Source organism: Durotheca rogersii (assembly GCF_024521655.1).
Source record: "Durotheca rogersii strain YMJ 92031201 chromosome Unknown GGS23scaffold_17, whole genome shotgun sequence".
Lineage (NCBI taxonomy): Eukaryota > Fungi > Ascomycota > Sordariomycetes > Xylariales > Xylariaceae > Durotheca > Durotheca rogersii.
This window is the reverse complement of record NW_026251248.1, coordinates 406,738-420,252: the sequence shown is the minus strand read 5'-3', so window position 1 is coordinate 420,252 and position 13,515 is coordinate 406,738. Positions and strand designations below refer to the sequence as shown.

General features: G+C 40.4%; 1 protein-coding gene across 1 annotated transcript; it reads left to right on the top strand.

Annotated features, from left to right (window-relative positions):
• The first annotated feature begins 251 nt into the window (after positions 1 to 251).
• On the top strand, positions 252 to 1,963 carry GGS23DRAFT_575802 (Pre-rRNA-processing protein ESF2). Its single transcript, XM_051516813.1, has one exon. It carries the CDS (start codon positions 396 to 398, stop codon positions 1,410 to 1,412), a length of 1,017 nt encoding a protein of 338 aa, XP_051370301.1. The 5' UTR covers positions 252 to 395; the 3' UTR covers positions 1,413 to 1,963.
• Positions 1,964 to 13,515: the final 11,552 nt, after the last annotated feature.

Sequence of the window (13,515 nt, the reverse complement as noted above, 5' to 3'; positions counted from 1 at the left end):
GATCTGATCAGCAGCGTGTTGGATGTTCCTCAAAGAGCAGAGGGGGACGAGACGTCACCGATCCAGAATTTCGAGATAAGGATGGTGGGGGAGGGGGATTGGGTACTTAGGTACTTAGCTTACGAACAGCTAGAGTTCCTGATGCACCCCCCTGACATCGCATATTTCGGGGATATTGTATTATCAAGACGGATCTCTCTTATCGGAGTCTTTCCCGCCCTCCCAATCTAATCTTTTCTCCTCTCCATTTCAATATCTGGGATATCGACAAGAACCAGCAATCCAACAGCTGCCATCACAATCCAGTCCAACCCGGGGTGTATTTATCGTCGCTTCCCCCGTTTGTCTGTACGCTTAACCACCGTTACCCTAAGCAAGAGAGTGAAAAGAGGAAGATGGGTCCGCAGAAAAGAAACGCCTTCCTCGACGTGGATGAGAGCGAAGACGACGGTAGCCAAGGCTACGATTCCGAGGCCGACCAGGTGCAAAAAGGCGACCGATCCGCAAAGCGACGTAAATTAGACGATGGCGTCTCCAGCGACGAGGACAGAGACGACGACGAGCGAAGCGAGGATGGCAAATTCGACGACGAAGCTGGTTCAGATAACAACGCTGTAGACGAGGAAGACGCGAACGAAGATGGAAAGGATAAGCAACCTATCGGCGATCCCCATAGGAGGGTAGAAAAAGACACAACGGGCAAAGGTCCGCTGCCAGAATTGCCGGATGTGTCGCGTCCGCTTATCAAGAAGAATCTGGTGGTGACGGAGGCGGCGATCAAAAAATCCGGCCTGGTCTATCTGTCGCGCATACCGCCCTTCATGAAGCCGCGCAAGCTGCGGTCGCTGCTCGAGCCGTACGGCAAGATCAACAGGATCTTCCTGACTCCCGAAGACCCCCAGGGACGCTCGCGGCGCGTCCGCAACGGCGGCAACAAGAAGCGCACCTACACCGACGGCTGGGTCGAGTTCGTCAACAAGAAGAACGCCAAGGAGGCGGTCGACCTGCTGAACGCCCGCACCATAGGAGGGAAGAAGAACACCTACTACCACGACGACATCTGGTGCCTCCTCTACCTGCGAGGCTTCAAGTGGCGCAACCTCATGGAGCAGATCAACTCGGAAATGGCCGAGCGAGAAAGCAGGATGAGGGCCGAGATCAGCAAGTCAACCAAGGAGAACAAGGAGTTCGTTCGGAACCTCGAGAAGGCCAAGATGCTGGACGGGATGCAGGCCAAGGCCGCCGCAAAGAGGAAGAGGGTCGAGGCGAACACCGACAACGATGGCCCTTCTGTGGCAAGACACGCAGAGGGGTCTCAGAGCGTGCGGACGTTCAAGCAGTCTTCAGCAGGGAAGAAGGTCTCGGATAGGATGTCCAGTGCAGCTAGACAAGTCCTGAGCAAGCTCTTTTGATACTATCGACAATGATACCCCCAGCTCCTTTTTTTCCTCTGCTCCTTATGGCCATCCCAACGTCCTATGCCATATACAAAACTGCATGCTTTCGAGGTGTCCCGGTTCAGATCTATCTTTGAAACCCTCCATCTTGACGAGAACGCACGAAAGGAACCAGGACACAGTCCACAGAACTACATTGACTTGATAAAACCCCCCATAGCTCCACCTCTCAACCCTCCCAATATGCTCTGTGGGTCGCTGAGAACAATAGCACCGCCGCTCCCGACCCCCCTCCCCACTACTTCCTCCCCTTAAACTCTCCAGACCAACCCTCTCGACAGCTAATCCTGCCCTTCCCTCCACCAACCCTCCTCACGACATGTGTCCCCGAGACGTCTCCCCCTCGGCCGAGTCGACCATACGCCGCGCCGAGGCGCTCGGCCTGGTCCGCGAGAAGTACGCGCGCGCGTGCGCCCCGCACGAGGCCCTGGCGCGCATGCCGCTCGACGAGGCGCTCGTGGTGCTCGACGCGGCGCGCTGGGAGCTGCGGGAGCTGCGGCGCCTGCACCGGGTCCTGGAGCTGCGCGCGGACGCGTCGTGCTGCTGCTGCTGCTGCTGCGGCGGCGGCGGCCACCCCGCACTCTCGCCGCGGGCCGCCGTCAGCCCGGCGCTGCGCGCGCACGCAGTGGCGCGCGTCGCCGCCGCCGTCGCGTGCGGCCTCGACCTAACTGACTACGTGCTGTGCGAGCACCGCGTGTCGCGGGTGCTGGACGCGCTCCGGAGGCAGGCCGGCGCGGCGCCGGCGAGAAGGCCTGCAAGACCACGAAGAAGAAGAAGAAGGAGGAGAGAGGCGGCAAGCGCGGAGCCGACGCGCGATCTGCGACGGGCCCCCGCGGCCCGCGCAACGCGCGCGCTCGAGCCCCGTTTCACCGCCGACGCCCGCCGAGGCAAGAGGCGCCGGCTCGACGAGGCGCTGGGGCTGGCGGCCGCGCGCGACGACGGCTGCGGCGAGGAGAGCGGAGGGCGGAAGCGGTGTGCGGGGGACCATGACGGCCCGAGGACGGGGCAGGCGGGGTTCCGGGGCAGGAGACGGTATGGCTAGGGGGTGGAGGGCTATGTGCTGTGGTTACTGCTGAGGCGTACGGCGCCGCACGGGAGGGCGGGTTTGCATTTGGTCGGGCGGGGGGTGGGATGGGAGTCTTGTCTCGGAATTGCGGCGGCGGATGCATTGCGTGGTTCCTCTGCTCTTCTCTGCTTGCTCGCTGGACCTGCCCACAAGATGTTTCAAGTCCCCGTACGTGCAAATACAAGCTAGCCATTGCCCACTGCGCCGTGCCTACTGTAATGTGCCCCGGGTGCGGCGGAATTGTAAGGTAATACGCACCCCCCGCGAAACTCCCGTTAGACTGTGAACAGTGACGAGATGGAGTACCATACCGGGAGGGGGGGGTCTACGGACAGTATGTCAGCAATAGAATCGGGGTACGGACACGGTAACTAAATCTGGTAAGGATTACCTATTCTTTCGAAAGAGCTAAAAGAATTATAGCAAGGGTCGCGGTACCGACCTTATTACCTTCCCTTCTTATAATTTCAGGATGGTTTTTATAACTACGTAGGAACTAATGTCCAGACGAATATAACAATGTCCAGACGGATATAATGTCTATATATTCCATAGGTACCTACCTACCTACCTACCTACCTACCTACTTACCTACCTAGACCTATCTACCTAGACCTATCTACCTAGACCTGTTGTCTTCATCTTTTTTCTACAAAACACCATGATCTACTATAGATATCTTCGAACCTATCTACGAACCTATCTACGAACCTATCTACGAACCTATCTGCGAACCTATCTATAAACCTATCTACGAACCTATCTACGAACCTATCTACGAACCTATAGGAGCTAGTTCGCGTGCATGGAATCTATCTATCTTCGAACCTATCTACGAACCTATCTGCGAACCTATCTACAAACCTATCTGCGAACCTATAGGAGCTAGTTCAGGCGTATAGAATCTATCTATTGTAGTAGTGCGGTGGATCTAGGCCACGTAGCCTTTTCGATATATATTTATATGGGTCGCGTACTTATATTTTCATTAGCTAGACTTAAACCTATAAACATTACGACCTATAGCCATTCACTCGTTTTTTGCTATGCCTTTCTAGCCTTCCTCGATTACCCTTTTCTAGTTTTTCCTTTCCCAGCTGCTGTTTTTAGTTAGCCGATTAACCGATTATAGCTATTTTTAGCTATAATCTTAGATTAATCGGTACTAGGTTAGTTATTAGTAGTTAGGCAGTCCTTGTTTCGTGCCTTCATTATAGCGTACCTACGCTACTCTTATTTAATAGCGACCACCTAGTAGCTCGTCCTTACCTCATCTTAGGAGTAACCTTTTGCGACCGTTTTTATAGTTATTAGGTTTAGAATACGACGATTAAAAGGTTTCCTATTTTTTAATTAATTAGGAGCTATTTTCGTAGCTCCAGAGCCGTTTTCGTAGCTTTTAGCCTTAGCTTTTTAGGTTAGGATTAATAAGGAAGGCAGACAACTATAGCGACCATTAATAACCCACGCCCTCCCATTAGCTTTTAATTAGCTTACCTAAAAGCTCGTTCGCCGATTAGTAGATCTATCTTATCCTCGTTTCTTAGTTATCTCTTTTAAAGGAGCTATGCCTGTTTTTACCTGGTTTTACCTCCGTCGTTTTTTACTAGTACTTAGATAGCAGTTTTTCGCCCTTAGTTAATCTAACCAAGTCACCGCTACTACCTCTTTTTATAACCTCGCACGAACTTAAAAGCATCCGTTCTTTACCGATTAATTTATTTTAATTACAAGAGGCTTACCGATAGCTCCGATCGCCCTTATTTTATCCCTTCTAGTTAGTTACGGTACCTAGGGAGGTCTCTCCTTACCTCCTTAACCGATAAGGTACTACGATACCCTTAATTACCATACGAAGATACCGATAAACCTTATACTATAGTAGTGCGGTAAGATATGCCCTCTTAATGCATTACGTAATACGTTACGATAGGCCTTATGCCTATATAGAATAACCATAGCTCCCGTAAGTACGGGACATGCTATGTTTATTATTTAGATTATTACCTAGTTAGATTGCTATCTTTGCTATTTTTGCCTTAATTAAAGATTCGTTTTTATTATTAGATTCGTCGTTCTTTAATTAGTATATTTATTTTAGTTATAGGCGCTTAAGTTACTTCGTCGTACCGCTATAGCCGAATAAGTAACTTTTACGTTTTACTTCTTTTCTTTCCTTACCTCTTATACCTTCGGGCTAGCGACTACTATATCTTTACGACTAAAAGGCATAGCTAAGATACGATAACTACATTAGATTCCTTATCTTTCGATTAGTATAGCGATATTAGTTTTATTTATTTTAAACCATCGTACGTATTATAGTCTTCGATAGAGTATACTTTCGAATAAACCTATCCGGGTTTTTAGTATCGCGTACGTTTTACTCCTTCTTAATAGCGACTACCTTATGACTTTTTCGACCCCTTAACCTTTAGTTTACAGAGTTTTTATTACGTTACTAGGATTTAGAGGATACCGATCGCCGTTAGCGTCGCTATTTAACCCGCGAAGTAATCCGCGTTTTACGTTAAATAAAGTATTCCGCCTTATGATTATTTATCTACTATAGGAAGGTACGTATAAGCCCGGGAACTTTTATAACGATATTATTATTACTAAGATAGTACCTAGCTCTTAATACTTATAACGTTAATAAGCTATCGATATTACGATATAATACGACGACCGGACCGCGTTTATACCGATTAGGATATCTTTCGTATGATTATTTATTTACTATACGGAGGAACCCGTAAAACCCGGAGAACTTTCGTCGTAATACTACCGCTATTAAGGATAGTACTTAGCCTTCGATATTAACCGCTTCCTCGAACCGCTAATAGCATAATATATTTCGTGCGAGTAAATAAAGCTTATAACGATTAAGGTAGCCTCCTTATAATTATCTACCTGCTATATAAAGGACGTACGAGCGCCTTAATATAAATAGCGATAACCTATACGACCCGCTACTTCCTTATTAATATTAAAAGCGGATAAAGGCTAATAGTAATTATATCTTAACCGACCTTACGATAGCTTCTTTTTTCCTTTAAACCTATTAATCGATATAGATTAAATATATAGATATTAATAACTTATTATGCTAGAGGTATTTTAGGATACCTAGGCGTAGCGACTTAACGATATAATATACGATATAATATAGATATTTATATTAATAATATAAATAGGATTAATAGATTAATAGCTATTAGTAACCGATAGTTTTAAAAAGAACTAGGAATTAATATTAATAAAATTACGTAGATATAAAGGATTAAGGAAACGGAACTAAAGTCGAGCTAATAAGTATACCTATATATAGGTTAGCCTTATATTATGAATTAATAGCTAATATAGCGAAAAGTATTAATATAGGCGTAAAACGGCGCCTAGCGGTAATACCGCTAATACTATTAAATAACCTTCGTTAGATCGAAACCGGCTTATGGCTATAACCGGTATCGTATTTAGCGCGATTCTTTACTCGGGATTTATTCCTTATACGTATTACCTTAACGAAGGTTATATATTAAGAGTTCTAAACCTTAATAGGAGGGATTATCGTCGATTTATTTATAATAATTAAACTATTAGTTTAGGGAATACGTATCGTATTCTAGTTAGGCGTTAACCGATTAGAGAAGCTCGTATAATATCCGGATCCTATCGATCGGGATAATATAATAAATAATAATATACCTATACTAAAGGAAAAGCATTAGGATATAAATAATAATTATCTTATCTTTATTCCTATATTAGATAATAAGATCCTTATTATTCCCCTTTTTACTTTATACCTCGTATCGTTAGACTAGACGGAATTTATAGCTAAGAAACGGAATAAATCGCTATCGGGACCTGAAGTAATAAAAACTAAATTACTAGTAAAGACCTTAAGAGTCGATACTAGCTTTCCGCCCTTATATCCGCCCGAAGAAGAGGAAGACGACGATAAAACTCCTATTTAATTACCCCTTAACCGCGGCTCTATACTTATTCCGTTAATCCCTATGGCATTATCTTAGAATAGTAATAACAGGGCCTTTAGTAACTAAAATATACCGGTAGCTATTCCGATTATCGTAATACTAGCTATTAAATTCCCTAACCCTACCGATTACCCTAGGCTTAAGTTTAACGAATATAACGTAACCTAATAGCTAGAAAGGGTAGATTGATTATTTAACCGCTACCGTATTATAGTAGTGCGGTGGATCTAGGCTACGTAGCCTTTTCGATGTGTATTTATATGGGTCGCGTACTCATATTTTCATTAGTAAGACTTAGACCTATAGATATTACGACCTATAGCCATTTATTCGTTTCTTACTATGCCTTTCTAGCTATCCTCTTTTGCTTTTCTAGTCTCCCCTTTCCTAGCTACCGTTTTTAGCTAGCCGATTAACCGATTATAGCTATTTATAGCTATGATCTTAGGTTAATCGGTACTAGACTAGTTATTAGTAGTTAAGTAGTCCTTATTTCGTACCTCCGTTAGCGTACCTACGCTACTCCTATTTAATAGCGACTACTTAGTAGCTCGTCCTTACCTTAGCCTTAGGAGCGATCTTTTACGACCGTTTTTATAGTTATTAGGTTTAGGATACGACGATTAAGAGATTCCCTGTTTTTTAGTTAATTAGGAGCTATTTTCGTAGCTCCAGAGCCGTTTTTCGTAGCTTTCGGATTAAACCTTTTTTAGGTTAGGATTAACGGGAGGGTAGATAACTATAGCGACCATTTAAATAACTTACGCCTTCCCATTAGCTTTTAATTAGTTTACTTAAAAGCTCGTTCGCCGATTAGTAGATCTATTTTATCCTCGTTTTTTAATTATTTCTTTTAAAGGAGCTATACCCGTTTTTACCTGGTTTTACCTCCGTCGTTTTTTACTAGTGCCTAAATAGCCGTTTTTCTTAGTTAACCTAACTCCGTTACCGCTATCATACCCTTTTTATAACCTACGCTCGTATACGCTTAAAGGTATCCGTTCTTTACCGATTAATTTATTTTAATTATAAGAGGCTTACCGATAGCTCCGATCGCCTTTGTTTTATTCCTACTAGTTAGTTACGGTACCTAGGGAGGTTTCTCCTCCTTAATCGATAGGTACTACGATGCCCTTATTTATTATACGAAGATTCCGATAGACCTTATACCTACGCTATAAGCCTAATCGGGAACGTACCGATTAGGATTAAGAGACCTATATAAACGATACCGCGATATACGAATTAAATAAGATATTAAATAAAAAAGCCTAGAAAAAATAATTATAAGTTATAGTCGGAAATAGTTATAATAATACCCGGAGACTCCTCTTATCGCCCTTACCGATATATAGTTAGTAGGAAGAGCCAAAGCCCCTAGAACCACGTATAAGAAAGGGATCGAGGGTTAAAGGAAGCCCGGTAGATACTACCGGACGAATATAGGAACGGTTACTAGAAACGAATTAGAAACGGATATAAATAAAATATATTAATTAGTTTATAGGATTAGGATTAATTAAAAGAATCGGTAATAGTTATAAACGAGAAGGACGGGATTACGTTATATCGTATAGGATTATTTCTTTCGTTTCTTTCGGAAGCTACGCTTATTTTACCTACCCGTTATAGTTCCTATTTCCTAACTATTAATCCCTATTATTTCTTAATAGCCTTTAATAAACCTAGCTCGCTTCTAGTTAATTAAGGTTAATTAGGAATAGGTTAATTAGGTTAGTTTATAGGTTATAGCTCCGCTAGCCTAGTTCTTATTATCAGATCTTTCCTATTTCTTATTAATCGTTAATTAAACTAGCTTAGCTCTTAGTTAGTAACGATTAAATAGGTTTAGGATTAATCAGGATTAGGTATAGTTAGATACGGTTATAGTTACCCACCCTACTACCTACTTATTACTATTATAATCGCTCCTAGTTAAAGACCTATTTCTTCCTAACTTATCCTATTAGCCTTTAATTAAACTAACTAGCTTTTAATTAATTAAGGTTAATCGGGATTAGGTTAATTAGGTTAAATAGGAACGAGAGCTACCGTACCTATTACTATTAGGAGTTTAATTACTCCTTACGGATTAATTAAACTAAGGAGGCTATAGTAGTGCGGTAGATCTAGGCTACGTAGCCTTTTCGATATATATTTATATGGGTCGCGTACTTATATTTTCATTAGTAAGACTTAGACCTATAGACATTACGACCTATAGCTATTTATTCGTTTCTTACTATGCCTTTCTAGCTATCCTCTTTTGCCTTTCTAGTCTCCCCTTTCCCAGCTGCCGTTTTCAGCTGGCCGATTAACCGATTACAGCTGTTTACAGCTGTGATCTTGGGTTGATCGGCACTAGGCCAGTTGTTGGTAGTTGGGCAGTCCTTGTTTCGTGCCTCCGTCAGCGTGCCTACGCTGCTCCTGTTCAGTATAAGCGACGACGATAAGATTAAGGAGATCGGCGAATGGATTACGACTAAGATTATTAGGGAGCGTATTAACGACGTTACGAAGGATTAAACGATCTAAAGAGTTATCGTTATAGCCTTAAAGTACCGCTTTAAGATTACCGATAAACTAGGCTAAGCTAACGTTAAACGTAAACTCGTATAGCTAAAACGAAGCAACGTAATTAACGATCTTAAGGCGATCTTTACGTATCTTATGGATTATAAACGTCTTTTTAAGCTCGTAAACGATAACGAAAAGCTTCCCTAGAAAGTAAGATATTTAACCGATAAATTCCGGATATCCTTAATTATAAAGTTCTATAAAACGGAAGACTACGACTATAATAAGATCGGAGATATCGACTACCGGATTCTTTATACCTAGCTTTATAAGTAAGCGGAACGTCGTATAATAATATAAATTACCGATAGGACCTAAGCCGAGGAACGACGATAATAAAAGACGGTAACTTTCGAAGAGCCCGAGAAGCTTATAATATAAATAATTTAACGATTAACGACTCCTAGCCTCTAGATGCCTTTATTACCGCTTCCTTCGTAGCCTAGATCCTTTTACGGCTACCTAAGTATTAATTAAGAAGCTAATATATAGGCCCTTTACGACCGACTTAACGCTTTAAAGATAAAGATAACTTCGTAGAACTACCGTTAGGATAATAGCTCTTATAATTCTAAGGGTACGTACGGCGCCGATTAATAATATTAATAGGAAAACCCGTTCCTAGTAAACGCGGTTCGGAACTTAAGTCTTTATAACCTATAAACTAACGGAAGGACCTTAATAAGCTTTAAACGTAATATTATATTAGATTATTAAGGCATACGTAATAAGATTCTATTAACTTAAACGAGTAATTATAGGGAATTCGAATGCTAGTTTTATAATACTTTCGATCGGCTTTATAACTATAGCCGTTATCCGCTATTAATAGATATAACCTAAAATCGGTTTTATTATAGGAGTAATAAGCGACTATATTACTTCGAGAACGAAAACCCGGATAAGCCGGAATTAATATTAATCCTAGGATCGATTATTATTTAAGCTAAGCGTAAAGGAGAACCGATCGCTTATTATATCTTATTTTACGTATATTAAAGTAAGGAATCTCTAAAGTAGGTACGTAGGATAGTATATTATTACCTAACCGAAAAGTTAAAGCTTATATCCTTTAACCTACGATACTTTAAGAACGAGGAAGTAGTACTAAAGTAGGAAGAGATACTAAGAGCTATATCGGAGATTAACGTTATTTAAATAGTCGAACGTAAATATAGCTACGAATTATACGAAATAGGGATCTTAGGTTATAATTAAACCAAGGGTTTTATCGACGACGAAGGTATTTGCTATTATAAGGGTACCATTAAAACGGATCTAATTAAAGTTAACGTAATTAAGCGAGCTAGAGGTTCTAACGGCGAGTATATCGAAAGAAAAGTATCCGATTAAGAGGATATAGAAGTCCTATCGTTATAGCTTAGGCGTAAACCGACTAAAGCCGGTAAGAACGCTACTTCGAATACGAACGACCTAGCTAAAAAGGCGAAGATTATTAATGAGCTATTAAAAGAGTTTTAGCTAAATAAGATTAATAAGAATAATAGAAAACGTTTCGAGGTTTCGTAGGACGATTTAATTAAGTTTATACTTAGGTTTTCGGAATAAGTAGTTAAGTACCTTACGATACGCGCTATAGAGATTAACGAAGGTTAGCTTAAGGTTATTAAGATTATAAAGGAATAAGTATAAAAGGATCGGGAAGAAAGCGTTAAAATACCTAGCGTATCGTAAACTACCGCCCCGTTTATTAACCCTTCGAGTAAAATGACGGTAAATTCCGTTATTACGAAGGATATTAAAAACTATATCCGGCCTTTCCCTAAGCTAGTAATTAACGTAAGACCTAACGGGAACGAAGCTCTCGTATTTACGGTAATCGATATAGGAATATAGTTTAATATAATCGTAAAAAGCTATATAAGGAAGTAGCGTCTCCTTATAACTAGTATTAAGGCGATATAGCGAGGTTTTAGATCCTCTATAGAAACCCTATATATAGGAATAATCGACGGTTTTATTTAGCTTATCGATTATTATCTTCGCTTATCGATTTACGTCGTTAAAGATAGGTTCGTTAATTACTCTTTATTACTTAGTATAAACTTTATCTTTTAGTTCCGTATGAAACTCGAATTCGACGGAAGTACCTTTATAAGAACCGTTAACTTTAGCTTGGCCCGGATAATAATTCCTTTCGTTATTAACTTAAGAAGCGATACGCTACTAAGCCTTATATTCGGCGATTAAGAAAACTAAATGCCATTAATACCTTAGGCCGCTTTAATAACGTATATAGGCCTAAAAACGCGTTCCTAGCCGAGTACCTAGAGACCGACGTTAGCCTTTAAGCTAAAATTAATTATGTCTGCCTTTATAACGACGATATAAAAGTAATACCTATCTCCGAAGCTAAGGATTCGTCGGCCTTCGAACTTAGTTTAGATAAGGAAAATAAAGCGATCGTTAGATTAAGCGACGAAGAATTCCTCTACGTCTTTAGTAAAGCCGTTACGAAGGTAATTCGATATGCGACGTAAGAATCGAAATAATATAAGCGAGACCTAGTCTTTATTTCGGAATTAGCTTACTAAGCTAAACGTACGTTTTTAATTAATATTATATATAAGCCTAAGTCGCGTAAAGTTTAGCCCGTAAATAACGTACCGTTAAACGGTTAAATACCGCTAGGAATACTCGATTAAAAGGATTAAGTAATAAGGGAGATTAAATCGAAGTACGAACCGTTAAAGATATTATAACGCGATAAACCCTATAAGAATATTATATTAAGATTCGCTAGTAACCCCCGAGGTATTAGATTAATAACGGAAAGACTTAACGCTATTAAAGTAGGTTTATTAGATACGGAATTAACCGATTAAGAGAAAGACGTATTTATTAAGATCCTATACCGAAAAGAAATAGCCCTAGCTTAGGATTTCTTTAAAATCGGGAAAATCCGACCTAAGGTTTACCCCGACTATAAGATTAGGACGGTATTATATAACGCCTAATAAACTAAGGGTATCCCTATCTTAGTACCTCTTAAGGAACGAATAATCGAAGTCTTACGTATACGACTAAAGAACGGAATCCTAGAAGAAAGTTACGGTTTTTATCGAAATACGTAATTCGTAATCGAAAAGAAAAATAATAATTTACGACTTATTAACTCTACGATAAAACTTAACGCCTAGATTATTCGCGACGCCTTCTTATCCCGAGATAAAGACTTCTTTACTTAAGAATTCGCTATATATTTAATCCTTATAGTCGTCGACTTTTTCTTTAGATACGACTAAGTAACGCTAACGGAAACGAACCGTAACCTAATTACGTTTATTATTTTTATTAGCCTTTTACGTATAACGACTCTACTATAAGGCGCGACGAACTTAGTTATCGCTTTTTTCCGAGCCGTTATACGAATTCTTTACGATTTAATTCTTATTAAGTACGAGCCCTTCTTCGACGACGTTAGTATTCAAGGGCTAGTATCGAGATACGATAACTAAGAGGCTTTTCCGGGAATACGACGCTTTATCCTAAAGTATTTAGAGAATATCGACGCCGTTTTTTTAAACTTCGAATTAACCGGTACTACTATTAACGTCGTTAAGTCTACTTAGTATAAAGGTAGTACGGTAATCGTCGGATATTTATACGGTATAAACGGTAGGAAGTCCTCGGAAGCGAAAATAATTAAGATCTTAAAATAGAAGTTATATAAGAATATAAACGAAGTAAGGTCTTTTATCGGTATTACGGTTTTCTTTAAAATATAAATCGATTATTATGCTATAATCGTTAAACCTTTCCTAGTATTAATACGTAAGGAAGTATACTTTATTTAAGGTATCGATTAATAATATACTATAGATTCGCTTAAGATTACTTTTATTAACGTACCGGTATTAATTATTTTAAATTATATTATCGAATAATTAATCCGAGTAAAAGTCGACGTATTAAGAAACGGTTAAGGCTACGTACTAGGTTAGGATAACGATAAAAATAACTTTAAACCTTCGAGATACGAGTTAAGGATCTAAAAAGGAGCGGAATTAAATTACGACGTTACGAAACGAAAGTATTTAGGAGTCGTTAAGTCCCTACGACGGCTTCGGAATTACCTTTATAGCATTTACTTCGTACTTAAAACCGACGTTAAAGTATTAATCGCCTAGCTTAACGACGGATTCTTTAGTTTCCTAGGCGCTATCCTTATTAAATAAATAACTTATATTAAAATATTTAACTTCGATATTTAATATATACCCGGTAAAAGATACTCCGCTACGAACGGTTTCTTACGTAAACCTAGCGGCCTAAGCGACGACGACGACGATTAATAAAAAGGCGATATAAAGGACTTTATTAATATATAACTTAATATAATATACGTAAATATAATCGTATTACTTAACGTCGTCGAATAATTTAACGATAA

Coding starts and splice junctions, on each gene's coding strand:
- GGS23DRAFT_575802 (XM_051516813.1), top strand. CDS start 396: ATGGGTCCGCAGAAAAGAAACGCCTTCCTCGACGTGGATGAGAGCGAA.